Consider the following 20,678-nt stretch of genomic DNA (forward strand, 5'->3'; position numbering starts at 1 on the left):
TTTTGGACTTGAGAACAGCTTTGATGCAGCCAGGAGAAGGGAAGGCATCCCATATGTGGCGGGTGAGGGTGTGTGGCCATATGTCCCAATTGCCTTGGACAGTCCAAGTTTTATACCTGTTGTCCTGACGACGTTATTGGTGACATTTTGCACGTAGTTGACGTGGTACACATAACCTGTCATTTGTGCAGACGGAGCCCCCTCAGCACAGCCTCCTTCCTCCCGGCAACACTGCTCCCTTCATTTCTTGTGTTTCCGGTCTTCTAAAAACCAAGGAGCCCCTTTGAAATTCCATAGTATGTTGAGGTTAGGTAGTTTAAGCAGATGATTTTTCTTAGTTCCTTCAAAGAAATCTAACAAATTCACGTGAAAGTGTAGTAAACCATGAGTAGCGAAGCAAGAGAAGGGGATTGTTTACTCCTGCTCAGTTGTGAGCCAGCAGCATGAACCTGGGCGAGTCACTGGACCTCTCCATATTGGCTCTCCCATCTACAAAATGAGAGGGTTGAACTGGAACAATTTCTATGGTAACTTGCAATTCTAAAAATACTGTGATTCCAAATTAAGATTTAGAGAGGCTGTGGCACCACAAGTAATAGCATCTAAGTTCCTAATTTCTTTGTAGCTGGTTCTGTAGTACTAGACTCCCAGTTAGCATCATTTCAAAGACAACTGTGCGAATTCTGGAGAATTCTCATCTGGCTCCCATGTTCCTGCAACAAAGATTCAGTTCAGAATTCAGTGTTTTGGGGTTTTTTTTTTTTAAGATTTTCTATTTATTTTACATCGAGAGATCACAAGTAGGCAGAGAGAGAAGGGGGAAGCAGACTCCCCGCTGAGCAGAGAGCCCGATGCGGGGCTCGATCCCAGGACCCTGGGATCCCAGAACCCTGGGATCAGACCTGAGCCGAAGGCAGAGGCTTTAACCCACTGAGCCACTCAGGTGCCACTAGAATTCAAGTTTTAGATGGGCTGAAGGGACCCTCTAGTCCATCTCCTTGGTTTTAGAGCTTAAGAAACTGAGCTCTGGAGAGCTCATGATTTGTCCACAAAACAAATCAGAGGCAGAGAGCAGGCTCTCTGATTCCCGGTCTAGAGCTTGTTAGATAGACCACAGCGTGCTTCACGCAGAGCAGAGTCAATCTTTTTTCTCAATGCCACCAGGACCTCATTTGCACTGTCACCAAAATGGCCCTTGAGGGCAGTTGTTCGCTGGCCAAAACCATTGTGTCAGTCAACTCTGATCCCTAATTTTGGGGAGAGTTACCAGGGGGCAAGAGGAGGGGATTCCGGAGCTGTGCTCCCCTAACCTCTGTTCTTTAGAGCTGTAAGACAGGAAAGAGCAATTCTTTACTCTCCTTTTCAGTTCCAGCGCTTACCTTCCCTCCACTAATTATAGAGCTGCCCAATTATTTGTTTACAGAAGCCACGTGAGTCAGCCAGCCCCAAAGGGTTAACGCTCCCAAATTACCGGGCTGGGTTAACAATAAACAGGATGTCCTCCAGAAATTAAATTTAAACCACTGTGACTCAGGCCAGCCCATCCTCTCAACCGGCTTGTTGTCTGGGGTTATTATCGGTGGTTAATTATACCATTGGGTTTAGCAACAGTGTTGGTCAGTTTGGGCCAAGAGAAAGCAGGCTTGGACAGAAGGGGGTGTGGAGGGAAAGGGAAGGTGAATGGGTGGAAGCGGGAGGTTTGAACGGGAGCACTGAAAGGAGTGGGAGTGGCATTGTCCCCTCAGGGCTCTCCTGCTGTGGCCCTGCACCCTGAGCTGCTCCCAGGAGCACTTAACTCCCTGTTAGCTGAGGGGGGAGAAGTGGGTTCGGGGACTTTCCGTTTCTCCAGCCATGGACACTGGCTGTGTTTGCCTCTGGCCTGGGCACGCTTTTCAGAATCGGAGAATCAAAATTCTCAGCACCTCACGGCAGCTTCTGAATTATCCAGTTTGACCCTGTCCTTTCACAGAGTACGAAGTGAATCGCTGGGCCCTCCTTACCTGCAGGAGGGTGGCCGGCTCGGAGGCAGAGGCAGCAGTGGTGGGTTGCTTTAGACCCTAGACCTTGACCTTCCTTCTGTTATGCCAAACTGTCGTTGGTTTCCAAGTGGGGAACCTGCAGTGCAGAGCATCCCAGCAGGGTCAGCACAGACTTGAGCTAGGCTCAGAGTCCTCTACCAATTAACCACGGCTCACTTTTGTCAGTTCTTACCGGGAATGACCCAGCCTGGCTGGTCCTTCATGCCCCTGTAGCTTGTCATCCCTCTCCAGCCAGAGCAGCCACTCTGTAGGGCTACTGTTTGTCCCTTGTAGCGAAGTAGTGAAGCCCGTAAGGCAGACGAGAAGTGCTGCTCGTGGTGTTTTTTTAAACGCTGGTTTTCAAGGCTGATCGCTACCCCGGTGAACCTGTAATTTCTGACTTTACAGCTCCTCAGGACGCAGATATACAGTGACTGTGAGCTGATCGGTGTCTCCCCTTTCCCGCCCCCACCCCTGCAATGCAGCTGCACACTGGACTCTTGCTAGGAGAGATGCTCGGGGCAGAAGGTGGTGCCCACGACTCCCAGCTGACGCTCCGGAGCCTGGCACTCCGGAGCCCGGCCTAGCTACCGCCAGCCCTAGCCCCACGGGGTGTGCGGCACAGGGGCTGGGAGCAAGCCACTGCAGGAGGACAGCAGCTTACACTTCATCAGTGCTTTTCAACCACATCCCTCCCCATCTCTCCTAAAAGCCCCCTTTGTCTCTTTCTCTCATAGGATTCCTTTCAAGATTGGGCAGCCCAAGAAACAGATTGTCCCCAAAACAGTGAGTAACCCGATTCTTTCATTCTGAAGCTCAGTCTGTCTCACGTGTCCTTTGCAGAGAACCAGAACTTTGATTCAGCTCATCGTGGGCCTGAGAGGGCTGCACCCAGGCTGCCTTCCTCCCAGCCGTGTCACTCTAGAACCTCACCTAGACTGGGGCTTGTGGGGACCTCCTAGCCTGGGACATTTTCCTTCTCCAGATCAGCCTGGGCTCCTCCCCATCATCCTCGGGTGGGTCGAGGAGATAGGTGACAGGTGAGGAGGAATCTGTGGCTCCTGTAGGGCCCATCTCTATGATCTAGCTTGTAGTCTGTGCTTCCCTAAGAGGGCTCCTGAAACGTAGGCCCCCGCCGAGGACATGTCCCAAACCTTTATCTCCGGATCAGGAAGCTTCTCTGGGGAGGTCCCTTTCTCTCCACTGTGAAAGGCATCTTGGCAAGGACCCAGAGTCTGCAGGAGGGCATGAGTGAATCCTACCCCCTTGAGAGTCTGCGGGTTTTGTTTTTTTTTTGTTTGTTTGTTTGCTTGTTTGTTTGTTTTAAAGATTTTATTTGTTTATTTGACACAGAGAGAGAGATCACGACTAGGCAGAGAGTAGGCAGAGAGAGAGGGGGAAGCAGGCTCCCTGCAGAGCAGGTAGCCCGATGCAGGCCTAGATCCCAGGATCCTGAGATCATGACCTGAGCTGAAGGCAGAGACTTAACCTGCTGAGCCACCCAGGTGCCCTTAAAGCCTGCGGTTTTTATCCCTATTTTATCCCCAGAATGGGAGAGGAATCACAGATTCTTAGAAAGTTAGAGGTGGAAGCCCTTAGTGATCATCCCATCCAACCTGATATTTCTGGTGAGAAAACCAAGGCCCATGAAGTCACAGTGACTTGGAGCCTCTGTTCCATACACGTTCCATTCCTTTGGGCTGCCTCTTCAGGCTGCGAAGGTCTTTGAAGGTTGGGGAATTCTGGTAAAGAATGGTCTTTTGAACCCCCTATCCCACAAATTGGAGCCGGCTCTGGGTCTCACTGTGGGGAAGCATTACTACACACCGCCTCTCCTTGTGCCCAGCACTGTTGGCCTGCTGGAGAGCCTGACGGGCCTCCTTGGCTTCACAGCCTCAGCCCTGCTTGGCTAGGACTCAGGACTACAGGAAAGCTACCGCAGCAGTTTGGCAAGAAGGGAAGTTCAGCACACATCTGACCAATGGCTCAGTCTTTGGAAAATCCAAAGTCAGGCCACTTAAAAGGAAGTGCGCCTGCGTTTCTCTTTCAAGTGAAGGCAGGCCGAGGACAGACGGCACTTTACCTCCCATGCAGAGGCTGGCCATCTGCGGAGGCCCTCAGCTGAAGCACAGAGAATCTGGGCGTGCAAGTGTTGGGCTCTAGCCGGCTACAGGAAGTGGGAAGGTGTGGCTTTGAGTCTCCAGAGTTTAATCCAGGGCAAATCTGAAAGGGAAGTGGTTTTTGAGAAGGGTCCTTTATTCCCCACACTCACTACCAAAACACAAACAGACAAACAGAAAACTCTCCCGACACCCTTACCTCTATGCAGATAGCCATTGTTCTCCATAGAAAAATACAGGCTACAATTCGCTTTCTAGCTTCTTTACCCGAGGCTCTTTTTTGACAGATCTCTGGGTCTTTTAATCTGAGGAGTGGCGAGGTCTCCCCAGAGGAAGGACAGGTACAGTCCCAGTGCCAGCGGATGGCCCTACAGACAGGCTGGCGAATGAGCCCCTGGCCTGCTTCTCCTGCTCCTCATGGGGGTCTTGTTTGAGATAGAACTGTGGTCCTTTGACTTCGGGAATCTACTCCCCCAGACAAACTGGGCATCAACTAGTGATTAAGAAGCCGGATTTGGGAGGTTTCCTGCCTGGATTCCCACCGCTCTGCCATGTGCTGTGTGTGATGACAGTAGACGAGGCCCTTACCCTCTCTGAGCCTTTCTTTCCTCCTTCGTGAGTGCAGACGATCCTGGTACCCATGCCGTTGACGTATTCGGAGTCTTATGTAAGGTCACCCATATGAAGCACTGAACACAGCGTCTGACACATAACGAGCCCTCAAGAAATGTCAACTCCATGATGGGAAGACAGTTTCTAAACTCCTGGGGATGCAGCCTGTCCCCAGAGCAGCCGGATCCCCTAGTGGGGCCGGGAGGAAATGGTCGGCCGGGCCTTTGATCTCTCCCAAGGAACCAGAGCCATGTTAGGGCTTGGAAGAAAGTTCTATGCTCCCTCAACTCCCCAGAGGCACTGAAGTATGAAGAATGAGAGCCTGCCCCTTTGGGTCTCTTTCTCCGCCACACAGGCCCCCTCCAGGCCCCCACAACAGGCCGGGCCCAGGCCGCTATGGTGGCTGCCTGCACATGGTGGGAACACCCTGCTGGTCTTACCCGGGCGATGTCAGAGAGTGGCAAACGTGGCTGCCTGCTGATGGGAAGTCCTGGTGCCCCGTCATGGGCAGAAACGCTCACATTATCTTCAGGGAGTTTCAGGAGGTTTTTGGCTCAAGGCACCCAGCTGTCGACACAAAGGAAGCACTGTGCGGTGCTCACACTCTTCTCCTGTGTCCAGGTCCTTAACCCAAGTTCCGTTATTGTCAGGGCTCAGGCTGGGGTAGCATGTTCTCGGCAGGGGCTGGCCACGGCCCTGGAAGGGGCAGGACGGGCGCCCCCACACCCCCTAGTCCCAGCCTTTGGCTTAGCCCCCTCCTGCCCCTCCATCCCGAAGGCAACTGGAGCAGCTTGGCGTGGGGGAGGGAAGCAGCTCCTCCCTCTGCAACCGGGCAGGATGGACGCCGTCTCTGAAGCAGTTAGCCTGGGTCACCACGGGCAGGAAGGTGCCCTCTCCGACTCTCAGCTGGGGCGGCGCTCCACAGCCTCAAGGCAGAACACTGGCCAGGTCACCATGTCGAGCCTTCCCTGGAGGGAGATCGTCCCTTGCCAAGCAGAGAGTCAGCCGCATTTAATCGTGTTGCGACATCCCCGGGGAAGCTGCTTCCCCCGCCCCCAGCACCCCTCAGAGAAAGGCTTCTTAGAACGCCCGCATGCCCTCCGCCCCAGCTCCGACCTGGCACAGTGCGGCTCAGGCGCTGGAGGCCCGGCCCTGCCTACCCATCTCCCTTTTCCCTTCACAAGTGGCAGTTTGGGTGGGAGCTCGGCCCCCTTATTCCCTTCACAAATCCTGACTCTTGCTCCGCGTTAACCCTGACCCCAGGCCAGTGGCAGGGAGAGCGGGGAACAGCACCCAAAGCTGTGGAGCGTGCGGGGAGCAGCCTGCGGTGGGGTGCTCAGTCCCCCTGCGCTAACCTCGCCGGCCCGGCCCACCCCGACCCTCTGACAGTCTGCACATGTGTTTACATTCACATTGTTGACTTGGGGCCAGTCGCCTCTTTGGCAGAAGCATCAAGCATTCAAAGATGTTCAGATCTCTTGTGTTTGGCTCTTCCCTCAGAGTGGATAGACCTTGGACTGAGACTCTAGTGTGTTTCTCTATTCCCTTCGCCGTTGTCTGAGGGGTCAGAATCCTGGTGGTTGCCTTGGCTCTTTCCCCCAGGGGAGGAGTGGGATCTTGAGACCATCGAGCTGTCGGAGCAAGCCACACCTGGCTACCAGAAGCAGAGGAGGGAAATGTTCATGGACATCGCAGGTGGCCACGTGGCCTTGAGAAAAGGCCAAAGGAGCCAGCCCTACCCCAACCTACTTGTCAGCTGCCAGCATGAGACCTCGTTTCTCAGCAACCAGAGTGACCCAGCCCAGAACCCCACCATCGCTCGCTCTCTCTGCAAGTCCAAGCAGTCCCGGCCAGGGGAACCAGGTGCTCTTCGCCATCCCACACACGCATCAGCACATGTGGAGATTGCAAAAGAGGGTGCTGGGAGCCAAAGCCATAGCTCCGGTGGGTCAGCAGGCCTTCTCTGTACCCGCCTCCCCTCCAGGAGCACCGATTCCGTGTTCTTGATCTTCGGGAGGGCTGGATTCTGACCAAGACCTCCTTCGTTTAATTTCTTTCTTTTGGGGAAAAAAGGCTTTTTGTATGTGAAGACTTTGCTTAGTGGTCACATCGTACAGAGTAAGAGAGGGGATGTGTCTTGTGAGGGAAGGCCCCGGTGCAACCCCCAGGCACACGATCTAGGCTTAGCTGAAGGTCTGGCTATCAGCTGACTCCATGCTATGTGCTGCCTGTCCTCCCAGCTGAGGGGTTAGGGTCCAGTCTGCACCCCACGACTGCTCTGGGCCTCCCAGTGCCCCTGCGTGTAGGAGAGGAGCAAGGAGTCACCATCGGCAGGCCAGGCACCGGGCTCGGCACAGACTGCTAGCGGATCCTTCAAGCCAGCCAGCAGGCCCGACACCGCTAAAAAGCGGCAGCCACCGGCCGTCTTCACAGGGAAAGCCTAACCAGAGCGATCCTGTTCCACTAGGAAAGAAACCCAGACTCAGAACGTTAGGTAGTATTTTTCATGCTGCACAGCTGGTATCAGAGTTCAGGTCTCGTCCGTCTTTGCTCGCTCCTATCCCCCACTGTCCTCGGTGGCACTGCCAGAGAAAGGGCTAGACTGCCGCAGTGCGGACTTGCTGGGCCAGGGCCAGGCCCCCCACCCCAGAACAAAGCCCCCGCCTGCCGTCTCACCAAATGCTCTTCAGGCTTTGGCTGAGACTTTGATTCCTGCCCCACTACACATCCCCCGGGATAGGTGGCACGTGAAGCTTTTGTCAGGAATATATGCTTTCATGGGTGCGAATATTGAATTTCTCTAGAGCAGCTTTTGTTGGATCATAAGGAAGGCGATGATGAACTAGTCAGGTTCCTGGGTGGAGAGAGGGCGGGGCAGGGGGTCTGCTGAAAAGAGAGCAAAGACTTACTGGAGAGAAGGAAACCAGTGGTGAATTTTACTTCACAGTTTTGTGTCAGGTCCCAGATGCTGGGTGCATAAAGTAAGAAGAGACCCCGAGCTCCTACCTCACAACTTGACAGTTCAGATGAGGAAAGTGAGGTATGTCCATGCAAGGGCAGAGACACGTTGTCATGGCGTGGGTCCCTGGCTAGGCAGGTTCTCCAGTGTGTGGCCCTAACCCCAGTTGGGGCTGCACATGTACACTTGTATATTGAATCTGTGTCATCTCTCCCACCAGTTCCCATGTCTGGTCTGTTCACCGGTGGAGCCCTCACACCTGGCAGAATATGTTGCACTTAATAGTTGCTCAGTAAATGTTTGTGGGGTTGACGAATGCTATTTTCAAAGCAGAGGATGGTACTGAGCTCAGAATCTGAATTCCACCTTCCTTTGCCACCGACCAGCCCTGCATCCTCCCGAAAATCACCCCCCCCCACCTCTGGGCTTTGTTCCCCTCACTTGTAACAGGAAATAGTTGGCCCAAATACTGTTCTGCCATTCTGGGATTATGTTGAGTTTACCCAAATGCACAGGAGGAGTATGGGGTCTGTGGGACTCCTGAATGCTTCGCGGGGCACTGTGACAGAAGAGTGTGTTGATGAAGAACAGTGGGGCCTTGACACTTTGCATAGTTTCTCTCTCCGTGAGCTTCAGCCAGTCTGTCGGGAGATTGAGAAGCAGGGTTCAGGACTCACACTGGCAGGAGTCTCTGGGAGCAGCCAAGAAGGCATCTTTCTTAGGTCATGACTTTAATTCATCAGCAAATACCTTTTTCCCCATTCTCAGAATGCCAGGTAAGAGCCCAGGCCTTGGAGCCAGGCCGCCCGTGTCCCCATCCCGGCTCTGCCACTCTCTAGCGGTGTGATCATACGCGGTTTGCTTTGCCTCTGTCTGAGGGAGCTCCTGAGTACAGGGGGTAATGAGTACCTCTGCCTCCTCCAGCTGTGGAGGAGCGGCTGTGGCCAGAAGCACGAGGTGAGCACCCTGAGAGCATGGAGCACCTCAGCCCAGAGGCTCAGCAAGCTGTCCAAGGAGCTGGTCCTGCCCATGTGGAAGGGAATGAGGAGAGCTCTCAGTCCCCTCCTTGTGGCTCACAGATGTCATCTGCATCACAGGCCACTCTCCTAAGGGACCATGGCCAGGGCCCCGGTGGACAGATGAGGACATTCAGGTGTAGGTGTGCAGGTGGCTTTCCTGACTTCCCTGACTTGGAGGCAGCAGAATTGGGACTAGGACTCACGCTCACCTGATGTAAATGTTGCTGGCATCGGGGAAATCGGTTAACTTATGAAGAGTTTTAAGAGAGCATTGCCCAAGCCAGGAGTAACAGTTTGCACTGGGAACATTCCAGCACACAGAGTGGAGACAGGAGCTTTCTGGATCCACCCTGAAACACCTTGAACTTTGAAGGTCACAGGAGGTAGGCCCTGTAAGGAAACCGGGGCGTGGAGCAGCAGGGGACCGCCTGCTTCCCCGCTGGGCTGCCTGAGTCTCAATCACATTCTGAGCACCTCACTTGCCCCACAAGGGGTTGGGGGGGTGGTGGGGAGAGGGAACACAGCCCGGTGCCTCACGCCCTGTGGTGGCAGAACAGAGCCACAATCCGCTGCTGCTTGCCGGGCTGGCCTATGTGGGAGGGGAGTCTTTTGCCCTAAATCAAACACTTAATTAATTCGGGAACACAGGGATACTGTGCCGTTAACGATCTGCCAGTGCTTGTGTGGACTGGACGGGGTGGTTCTCCGCAGCCCCGGGGAGGGCGTGCGGGGAGTTTCAGCTGGCTGGCAGATTTTTTCCAGCGTGTTGTCATTTCTCCGATGATTGAGTTATCTCTTTGGTTACAGGTGGAGAGAGATTTTGAGAGGGAGTATGGAAAACTCCAGCAGTGAGTGTCAAATCCCAGAAGGATGGGGGGGTTGGGGGGAGAAGGGCAGGAGCCTCCTGCTAGGTCTCAGCTCCCGCAGGGCCCCTCCTGGCAACTGCCAACAGCAGGGCCGCTCCTCTGTCCCACCAGCAGCCCGGGAGCCGAGGGCAGCTCAGTTCACAGCCTGCCAGAAATTCTCCCCCAGCTGATAGCTGTGTGAGAGTCGTTAACTCTTAGCCTTTGGGTTCTTGGCCTCGCACAGAGCTGGCAGTGGCCCTCCCATTGGTAGGACAGATCCCCGCGGTGCAGGGGCCCCTGCTTCTCCTGGCAGGCGGTCCAGAGCGTCAGGTTGGGCTTAGCTCAGGTAGATGGGAAGGAAGGGGCTGAAGCAAGCTGGCGGTGCCAGGTGCCCAGGACCATGCCCCTGCCTTGCAGGCTGGAGGAGCAGACCAGGAGGCTGCAGAAGGACATGAAGAAGAGCACCGATGCTGACCTGGGTAGGTGGCGTATCCCTAAGCCAGGCCTAGTCTGGGGGTATAGGTGGACCTCCGGCCCTCTGTCACATGCGGCTTGGCTCCTGAGGTCTTTGCACAGGGCCACATGCTGCTGCTCATCCCCAGGACGCAGGTGGGTCTGGACACGACTGCCCCAGCACCTCCAGGCTGTGTGCGCAGTGGGCCAAGGGTCTGCCCCGTCTTTTTGTTTTGTGGGTAGCTCCAGGTTGCCTGGGTGGAATCTTTGTTCATCGTTCGCCACTGCCTTTCCAGTACAGGAGAGGCTGTGATAGGGCACCTAGGTGGCTTAGTTGGTTAAGCATCTACCTTCAGTTCAAGTCATGATCCCTGGGGTCCTGGGATCGAGTCCCGCATTGGGCTCCCTGCTCAGTGGGGAGTCTGCTTCTCCCTGTGCCTCTGCCTGTCGCTCCCCCTACTTGTACTCTTTCTATATATCAAGTAAATAAATAAAATCCATATTTTTTCTAAGAATTTTATTTATATGACAGAGAGCACAAGCAAGCAGAGTAGCAGGTAGAGGGAGAAGGAGAAGCAGGCTCCCCACTGAGCAAGGAGCCAGATGTGGGGCTCAATCCCAGGACCTTGGGAACATGACCCAAGCCGAAGACAGTGGCTTAACCAACTGAGCCACTCAGGCGCCCTAGGAAATAAAATCTTAAAAAAAAAAAAGAAAAAAAGAGAGAGAGAGGCTGTGACTTACTGCTTCCTCTCCTGGGTGCTTCTCCCAACAACCACAGGGTCAGAGCTTAGATGAAGGGAAGGTAGTGTTTTCAGAGTGAGTGGCTCTGGAAGCAGTGGAATGTCAGAGACCCATGAAGTGGATAGCATGGTTTTCTAATAAATCAGGATAAACGGGGGACCCCTGGAGCCCGGAGTCGAGAGCAGAGTCTGGACAGAGAATGCCCTCCTGAAATAGCGGCGCCCCAGCCCCGCCCAAGGCCTGCACCCTACAGCCGGTGCATCAGAGTCCCTGGAAGGCCCACCCTCAGGCAGTGCTGCTGTAGCTGGTCCAGGGACCCCATTTTGAGAACTGCTGCTCCAGATTGTTGAGGGGATCAAATTTCCTGATCTCAGGGTCTCCTCAACTGCCTGGACAAGAACCAAAATCCCATCCCGCGTGCCCAGGCAAGTTCACCTGCATGTGACCAGTCTTTGTTGACTGTTACATTCTGAGGGTGCATTAGGGCTCCAGAGACCTATGTGGCGTCTAAGACCACCCCCCCACCCCCCGCCTTTAAAGTTCAAAGACCGCCAGGCTCCCAGTTTGTGCTGGGCTGGCCACACCCTTCCAGTCCCTGAGAGTGGGGGCCCAGCAGCGCTCACAGAGGCCCAGTGAGGACTACCGGGGCCGGGGGAATTCCATGCTGTTAATTAACTTCAGAAGGTCTGGGTGATTCGAACAGAGACAAAGGCAGGAAGTGTGAACGCTTCAGGAGAGAAAAGGAAAATTGGGAAGAAGGTCTTCCCCCATTCCAACTTTTCAGGGTTTTTTCTTCAAATATTAAAAAAAAAAAATTAGTGGAAGAAATTTTTCAAACACGTTTCCAGTTTTGTCTGAGGCTTTATCCTTTCATTATACCCTCTGAGGTCATCTCATAATCCAGGCAGGTTCCACATGATATCTGCTCCTAAGCCTGCAAAGTCACTTCACAGCTTCGAAAGAGGGTTTTTTGCTCCATTGCTTCAACATTTCTGGGAGGTCTGCTTTCCTGGGCTTCTCCCATACTTTGCCCCTTTGCTGGGTGAAGGCAGCAAGCTCCCAGGTTCGAGAAAAAACCAGGACAAAAAAACCTCTTCGTAGGCATGTGGAGGGGCCCGAGGGAAGAGGGGCCCCCCAGGTGAGCTTCTCTTTCTCCCCTTCCTCAAGGCGGGCTGGGATTGGCCTTAGGGATGCTCCCTTCTTAGATGCAGGGGCCAGGCGAGGCCACATCTGTCACGAACTGGAGTGACCCTTCTTTCATTCATGCAAAGACTTTTTTCACATTTAATAACATCTCTGAAATCAAGACACCGTGGCACTTGATAGCGTTTAGTTGGCACTTTTGTCCTTTCCTAATGGTCTGTGCGGTAACGATGTGTCTTGCAGTTGCCAGCATCTTAAATTCATGGCATGAAATAGTAATATATTCAGAAACTTGTTTTCCCCTGAGACCTTGAAACTGGCACAGACAGTATGGAGCAGGCCGGGCCCTTCTCCAGTCGCTCGTCCTGCCCCTCTAGAATTTTTTTTTTACAAGTAATGGAGACCTAAAAACTTGTCTGGGACCAAGAACCCCAGAGCTACTGATAGAGCTCCCTCACAGCTGCCCTGTGATCTCGGGGCTCCCCTTATGTCACACAGGGTGTCAGAACATATGGACAAGGCTACAGAGGGGCAGTGGTCTCCGTGCATGGGAGAAATTACCTTGGACAGCATAAGCAGATACCCTGGCTGGGCCTGGCTCGGCACTTTTTGCTGTCTGACTGTAGGCCATTACGAGCTCTTCTGAGCCTCACCTGCCTCATCTGGGAAATGGAGCCAAAATACACCACCCCAGATGTCTCCTGGGTTGTTGGAGCCCTGAATGAAATGGGGGTGGGGGGAGTAGTGGGGTGGGAACCCATTGACAGCTTTGGAGTTCTTGGTCTGGTACAGGTTTTTAAGGCTCCATTTTTGGGAGACACAGTGAGAGAGGGAACACAAGCAGGGGGAGTGGGAGAGGGAGAAGCAGGCTTCCCACCAAGTAGGGCGTCCGATGCAGGACCCGATCCCTGGACTCCGGGATCATGACCTGAACTGAAGGCAGATGCTTAACGACTGAACCACCCAGGCACTCCTAAGAGTTTCTTTAAAATGCACGTTCTTGGATTCCAGACTTATTGAATGAGAATCTGTAGAGCTAGAAATAAGTATTTTTTTATAGCTTCCCACCCAAATGATTCTGTTAAAATCTAGAGTTCAGAAAATTAAGTCATTTCAAAAGGTAAAGCCACTCAAAAGAATTACCCAGAGTGGCATCCAGTGGTCAGGAACAGTCACCGGACAGTAAGGACTTGTGACTCATGTTCTCTGGTACTCCGAAGCTTTTATGGTGTGCAGCCTGGGGGAGGTCAGGGTATGGCCCCTGGACTGCAGGAGGACGGCGTTCCTGGCAACAAGACCTTGAAGCCTGTCCCTTCCCAGGTTCACTGAGCTTTGACCTCTTACAGCCATGTCCAAGTCTGCCGTGAAGATATCCCTGGACTTGCTCTCCAATCCCCTCTGCGAGCAAGACCAGGACTTCCTGAACATGGTGACAGCTCTGGACACGGCCATGAAGCGGATGGATGCCTTCAACCAGGAAAAGGTAAGTGGGGGTCTTGCTCTCCTGCCTTCTCAGGCTTCTGTGTGGGTGGAGTGCCTATGCGGAGTCCTTAATGGGCTTGGTCTTCTCTTCGGCCGCCTTCAAGCCCTCAGAGGCGCGAGTGTTGCAAGCCCTGGGATCTCTTTCCCAGCCCTGCCTCAGCCCACGTTGCTTCCCATGGCTCACTCACCATGAGACCATGAGGCAGACAGGGTAGCTGTGCACGCCTGCAGCCCCTTTCCCTCGCTGTTGTTGCCCACCCGGCCTCCCCCCGGAGCAGGGCTGCAGTGGGCAAGCGGGAGGACACCTGACCTGAAACCAGAACCAGAACAGTACTTCCTGCTGCCCTCGGGCGTCCCGGGCGTCAGCTCACTGCAGCAGCAGAGTTGGAGTGCCCCACCTGCCAGTCCCGCCCCAGTCCCCCCAGCCTGGGTCTTGTCCGTGCCCAGGGTTCTCAGCAGAGCCCTGAGGCTGCTTTTCTCTTCTCAGGAACCTGGCTTCCCGTTTGAGGAAGAGTCTGACTTCCCCTCGGTGTTGATGTCTTTGGGTTTTTTGCTCTTAACAGGTGAACCAGATTCAAAAGACCGTGATTGAACCCTTAAAAAAGTAAGTAAAGGTCGTCTGGGGACCACAGGCCTCAGAGACCTGGGCTCAGGGCACTTATTGGAAAGGCAGGCCCACTGGCCAGTTGGTGGCCAGATAGCGTCTCTAGCAGCCTGTTTCCAGACGCACGCGGGGCTGACCAGAATCACAACAGGGACACCAGCCTCGGGCCCCGTGGTCCCCGGGGGTGGTTCGTGTGGTGGCTCCAGAGCGCACGCGCCTGGCCCGGGTGCGCCCAGTGACCACGAGGCACTTCCGATCTGCCGCGCCAGACAGCCTCTGCCCCGGTGGTCACTTGGCCATTTTCCCCTTTGTTCCTGGTGGAGAAGCAGAGGGCCCGGAGCTTGCTGCGTTGGGCGAGCAGAGATCTCGGCCGGCCCTCTTCGGGGATGGGCAGGGCCTTTCATCTCCCCGCCGCGCTGGGAGAGCAGCTGCCTGGAGCGTTCGGCTTTTGAAATGTGGGGGTGGCTGCACATGGGGAAGGGCGCAGCAGCGGGGTCCTGCCTGGGAAGGTCCCCTAACTCGTGACCTGTCAGGGTCAAAAGTTCTTCTGTAAGACTCATTTTCTCTCCGGCAGGCCCTGGGCAGTGATCAGACGGGCCTATTCCCTGAGTCCCCAGAGGGGGTGGGCCGGGGGGGTGGGCAGGAGGAGCATTGCCTTGAAGCTCCCGGATCACTTCATCTTCCTCCCCAGCCTCTCCCAAACTGCCTCTGACCTAGAAAGGTTCCCGCTCCAGCCCGGCAGCTGCACTTTATTACCTCTCCTGTGGTGGTCCCTGGCAGCTGCCTCACCAGGCCTGGGTAATGAGGCTCTGCTAATTACCATTAGGCCTGGACCGGGGCCCGGAGGGAGACGAAGAGAGCAGGTTTTGGTCCTCCAGCCCCTGGCGTTGGGGCTCTGGAGCTCTTTGCTCCCTGTTCGGGTCCAAGGGGTGGGGTTAGGGAAAGCTGTTTCTAAGCCTGGGATGTCTGGAGGCTCGGCCTGCGTGGGAAGGGATTTTTCCCTGCATCCCCCACTCCTTCCCTGAACCCCAGCCCTCTGTCCCTTGCTCGGCCCCAGGTTGCAGGGTCCCATGAGGAACTGGGTGCCGAGGAGGCTGGTGGCTTGGGAGGGAGGTGTCAGCAGGAGCTCCATTGCTGGCGGCCTTCTGACTGGGTCTCCGGGACCGAGGGTCGGCAACTGGATGGGAAGGACCAGGGGCCGCCACTGAGGCTGCCGTGGACACCCACGGCTGGCAGAGCTAGGCAGGGGACACCAGCTCAGAGAACAAGGGGACTGACTCCCATCTCGATTTCACAACCAAGGAGGCGGCCTTGAAATCTGATGCCTGGCTTCTAGAGCCAAATGGAGAGAAATCCCGGCTGCTTCCCACCGCCCCAGCAGCCCACCACCTGCCAGGAAGGTGGGTGAGCAGCACAGGGGGCGGGCACCATCTCCGCAGCAGATCCGCTGACCTCTGCCTGAGCCTCCCAGGCCTGCCTGCCTCCCTGGCAGGCTCCTCCATCCCAGCACCGACATGCGATCTCCCCTAACCACATAAAACCGGCACTGCCTGTTGCCGCCTCTTGCCAGGAGAGACGCTCCCAGGGACCCCGGTACCGGAAACAGGAAACTGCAGCTTTCCTGTCCTCTGATGAAGAACATCGCCACATGGCTGCCCGGCCGCCCCCAGTCTCCCCCCAGGGGGCTTGGCCTCTAATCCCCCAGTCTCTGGGCTGCGTTCACATGGTCGGATGGGGATGCTTTCAATTTCCCTTTCCTGGTGGGTGGAAGATCCCGGCTGTGTGGGCACGGATTGAGGAATGGCAGGCATTCCCCACCAGGGCCGGCTGCTCCCAGCCTACCTCCCAGCCGGCCTCTTTCTCCTTCCCCCTTTCCCTCCTCCCTCTCTCTGCCTCCTCACCCCATCGCTTGGGGCGTGAGGGGGGCAGTTTGGTTGTACCTTAGGACAGTCATAGTCACCTGGGCAGAGCTTCAATGACGGTGTGGTGTGGGCCCAGCCCACTTCGCCCTTCTTGGAAGCGTAGACACAGCACAGATTTTAGGAGCTTGCGACCTAGGTGGACGCCAAAGTGGCACCCTCAGGAAGAAGGATCCGGATGGTCTGTAATCGCCGCAGTGGTGCTGTGCGGTGGGCGGGCCAGCATGCCCGCCGCCCTGGCCAGGTCCCTGCTCCTCTGAGTCGGTTTTCCCATCTATCGAAGGGGAGGCCTGAAGTCCATCCCGGTGGTGGCTCAAGTCCGCGCTCAGGAGGAAGGGGACAGAGGTGGCTATGGGCTGAAGTGGTGGCCCGTGGTGGGTTGGTCTGCCTATGGAAAGTAGAGTCGGCCTGCGGGCCCTGGCCCAGGGCCTTCCGTGTTTGCAGTGTTCCCCATGATCCCCGTCACCACTAATTATCAGGGAAAGTGGGACACTGAGCAGAGGGGGTCCAGCTTTCCAGTTGTTTCTTAGTGGCAGCCTGGTGAAAGTGTGCACTTCTGGCCTCGGGGAGAGCCGGGTCCCCCACCTTTCCTGGTCAGCTGAAGTCAGCAGGTACCCCTGTGCAGTCGTGGGAGCAAGTCTGAGAAGGCCCAGGGAGCAGCCTGTGCCTACCCCACTTCCCTGCCCCCTTTCTTCCCTGACCTGAGGGAGCACCAGACACTCCACACCTGGGGCCCTGGACCGCTGCCATCTGGGCTCCTGGCCTTGCTCCCCAGCCTGGTGCCCACACTGCCCAGCGCAGGGAGCTGGCAGAGTCCCGCGTGTCATGTCCACGTAGTTAATGGGGGGGTGGGGCCTCACTGGGGCAGTAACCAGAACCAGGATTACAGAGCCCTGGGCCGCCACGTTTTTGTCTGCCACCTCAAGTGCACTGTCTGGTCTCCCTGCCCGCCCTCAGTTCACCCACTTTAATGTAAGTACGGCATGACCCCTGCCTCTTCCCGCAAGGGAGTCCCGGAGCCCAGGGCCCAAAGCCACCCAGGTGGTAAGTGACTCCTGACCCGCCTGTGGTGACCTAAGCCAGCTAAGCCTCCTGAGGCCTCTTGGTGTGACTGAGGGGCACCATCTTGGGTGGCAGAAGTTACCGTGGTAAAGAGATGTTTGGCTCTAACAGAGCAGCTGGGGCCAGTGTGCGCTGGGGCCACTTCTTCCCCACAGGGAACAGGTGGTCTTGCTTCCAGAGACTGAGCCCCATCTTGGAGGCACACCCACTCTTACACTTGGTGGGCCCTGAGGTTGCCCGGGATCGTGTGGACATCTGTAGTCCTGGCCCCATGCCTTGTTCCCTCCTTGGGGCCTGGGGCTTGGCCCCCGGTTGGGAGTCCTGTCTCCTTTATAAGCTGATCCAGTCCTTGCATGTAGTTGGCGTCTCTGGTGCCTTTGACCCAGGAAGGCCCTGGGAACCGACCCCCAGTGACAACAAAGGACGAGCGGAAAGACCAGTGCTGCTGGGGTCAGAGGGTATCCAGAACTGCACCATCAACCAGTGTGGTGGTCATCCCACCCGGCCCCCGAGAGCGTGCCCCGTGTGCTGTGTTCATGCTGCTGCCCTCTTTCTAATAGAAAACGCTTCACCTGCTGCTTCCTGCTCCTCGTCCTGTTTGTGCCCACTCCCCCCAAGGCCACCTGCAGCACGGACAGCAGAGGCCCTGGCCCTGGGGCCACCTAGTCAGGTCAATTCTAATAAGAGAATGAGGGTGCCCAGCAGTGGCCCCTGGTCTGGCTGGAGTGGAGTGGGGGGGTGATGGTGGCTTTTCAGGCTCCATTGCACCTGCTGCCTTGAGCCCCCACCTCTCAGCTGCTGGTCACCCTCCTAGGAAGGGAGAGGGGTTCGCCTAGCCACTGAGACCCCATCAGAGAGCCCCTACCAGAGGCACAAATGGCGAGGCCAGTCCTTGCCGGTGATCTCATCTCTGTAGACCTACCGTGGATTGGAGGGAGCAGGGGGACACCTTTGTCCTGGAGGTAGCCAGTCCCCACACCCAGTTCGCACAGCACCGAGGAGACCTCTTCTGTGGGCAGATCTGTCGTTCACTGTTGATTTGATGACTGATTGGTCTAAGGGCATGTCTTAGCCACTTTTAGCCTTTCCAGTGGGGTAGTGAGCCCATCAGCACTCCCCATTCATTAAAGGGATGTGTTTTAGTGCCCTTTCTTGGGGATAAGCCTTTTATTCCACCAGCATCCCTTAGCCTTGGCTGGAAATTCAGTGCTTTGGTCAAATTTATATTCTCTGTTCTCTGGAAAAAACAAACAAACAAAAACATTATTCTGTGTCACAGGCACTCTTGACTTGATGAGGCTTTTAAAAACCAAATTCATCTGGGGCACCTGGGTGGCTCAGTTGGTTAAGTGACTGCCTTTGGTTCAGGTCATGATCCTGGAGTCCTGGGATCGAGTCCCACATCGGGCTCCCTGCTCAGCAGAAGTCTGCTTCTCCCACTGACTTCCTCTTCTCTCATGCTCTCTCTGTTTCATTGTCTCTCTCTGTCTCTCAAATAAATAAATATTTTTTTAAAAATTTATCTAACTAGAATTTTAAATAAAGTGAAAAGAAAGAACCCCAAATTTGTGGGCATACCCCTTTGCGAGGCAGACTTGGAGAATCGTTCCTGATGTGGCATCCAGGCTATCTAATCGTGGCCCAGGAGCTACTGGGCACCCATGAAGGGGGGAGTCCCCGCCACCTGCTCCTGCCTCTGAGTTGCCCCCTCTGGGGCTAGCAGCCTCAAATAACCCCAGGGCTGCCACCACCCTTTACCTCGGTTGTGGGGCCAGATCTGCTCGGGCTGCAGGCACCCCCGGTTTACAGAGTAGACACCTGCCGCATCCCACAGCAGCGACAGCTCCCCCTGCCCTGCAGGCTTTGCATTCAGCGAAGCTGGCCTGTCCCCTCCTGTCCAGAACACCTGCTTGCTGGTTTCTTGGTCTTCAACACTTATTAAAATCAAGGGAAGGGCAGCATCCCTGCCTGGGATGCGGTCCTGCCCTCTGTCTATCTCACGATCTCCTTGCCCTTCCTGATTAAAGATGACACCTGTCACAGAGATGATGCCCACAGGGGCCAAAGTGTCCACTGCCACTCTGTGTGAATGGCATGCTCCTCAGCCTTTCCCTGTGGTCCTTTGGAATGGTGGGTGGGGTGGGGGAGCCAGGCAGATGCCCTTAAGTTTTCCCTAAACATCTGGTTGGACGGTTGTCACCATTTCAGTGGGAGAACCAGAGGATTCCTACTTGTGCCATGGTCTGCTGATAGAAATAGGCTCAGACTAGGTTTTTTGTTTTTGTTTTAAAGACTCCACTTATTTATTTGATAGAGACACAGCGAGAGAGGGAGCACAAGCAGGGGGAGCAGGAGAGGGAGAAGCAGACTTCCTGTCAAGCAGGGAGCCTGATGTGGGGCTCCATCTTAGGACCCTGGGATCATGACCTGAGCTGAAGACAAACACTTAACGACTGAGCCTCCCAGGTACCCCCCAGACTAGGTTTTGACTGCAGGTGTCACCTGCTAGCGTCAGGATGAGGTGGTGGGGAGGTGCCAGAGAACTGGGACCCCTGAGCTCTCTGCTGCATGGTCACTACTTCATGGCAACCTTGGACGTGTCATGTTGTGTGTCTCTGGCCTCAGTTTTGATTGTTGTATGAAAGGAAGGTGTTGGGCCAAGGAGTGCGAGGAGTCTTCAGCTCTGCTGTTGTTCTGTTCTGGGTCTCTGCCATGGCCAGGGCCATGTGAGGCAGGTGGGGGAGGGGCAGTGGCCGCGACAGTGGATCCCAGCATTCCCGCCCCCGTGGCTCATCTCGGGTCAGCAGGCTGACCCTCGGCCCTGCCTTCTTTCCCTTGGCCTGACCCCAGAGAGCACCCTTAGTGGCAGGAGCTCATCCAGCGCCGGGGCCTCAACTGGTGTGCTCGCACCAAACCCCCAAGTGCACTCAACTTGCGCACGGGCTGTGCGCTTGGCAGCACCTCAAGCTGCTAGGCCACAGCTCGCAGAATGGCCTGTGTCCGACAGGTTCGGCAGTGTCTTCCCAAGCCTCAACATGGCCGTGAAGCGGCGGGAGCAGGCCTTGCAGGACTACCGGAGGCTGCAGGCCAAGGTGGAGAAGTACGAGGAGAAGGAGAAGACGGGGCCCGTGCTGGCCAAACTCCACCAGGTACCAAGAGAAGGGAGCAGTGGATAGGGACAGCGGGCCCTGTGGGACCCTGCAGCCAGGCCTCCTCCACCTGGGGACCAACTCCGGGGCTGTGGGAGCAAGGCACAGATGTTCCAATGCTCCCCACCCACCCACCCCCAACACACACATCGTGCCCCCAGCGTGGACGCCAGGTCAACCACCAGGAGCCCTGACCCCGACGTCTTGCTTTCCAGGCCCGAGAAGAGCTGCGGCCTGTGCGGGACGACTTCGAGGCCAAGAACAAGCAGCTCCTGGATGAGATGCCGCGGTTCTACCACAGCCGGCTCGACTACTTCCAGCCCAGCTTTGAGGCCCTGATCCGAGCCCAGGTGAGGACGCTGCGGCACTCTTGCTCCGCAGGGAGCCAGTGCCAGGCTTTGTAGTGCCTCCCCGGCCGCCACCTGCAGCTGGAAGTGTGCTCGGCCGCTCTCCTCTCTGCCAAGACCGTGGCGCTGCCACCCTGCCCCAGGGACGGCCTCCGGGGACCGCATCTGCCGGTGTTTGCTCCACTTCCTGACTTGGCTCCTC

At 55.9% G+C, this 20,678-nt stretch overlaps 1 protein-coding gene across 1 annotated transcript in view; it reads left to right on the forward strand.

Moving 5' to 3' along the window:
• Positions 1 to 20,678, forward strand: part of BIN3 (bridging integrator 3) — a 42,778-nt gene that overhangs the window by 18,695 nt on the left and 3,405 nt on the right. Inside the window, exons 2-8 of the mRNA XM_044225160.1 lie at positions 2,756 to 2,804; positions 9,536 to 9,576; positions 9,991 to 10,052; positions 13,260 to 13,396; positions 13,959 to 13,999; positions 19,988 to 20,129; positions 20,345 to 20,479. Coding sequence (XP_044081095.1) covers positions 2,756 to 2,804; positions 9,536 to 9,576; positions 9,991 to 10,052; positions 13,260 to 13,396; positions 13,959 to 13,999; positions 19,988 to 20,129; positions 20,345 to 20,479 — 607 coding nt within the window. The remainder of the gene's footprint in view (positions 1 to 2,755; positions 2,805 to 9,535; positions 9,577 to 9,990; positions 10,053 to 13,259; positions 13,397 to 13,958; positions 14,000 to 19,987; positions 20,130 to 20,344; positions 20,480 to 20,678) is intronic.

This window comes from Neovison vison, chromosome 11 (genome assembly GCF_020171115.1).
Source record: "Neovison vison isolate M4711 chromosome 11, ASM_NN_V1, whole genome shotgun sequence".
Taxonomy (NCBI): Eukaryota; Metazoa; Chordata; class Mammalia; order Carnivora; family Mustelidae; genus Neogale; species Neogale vison.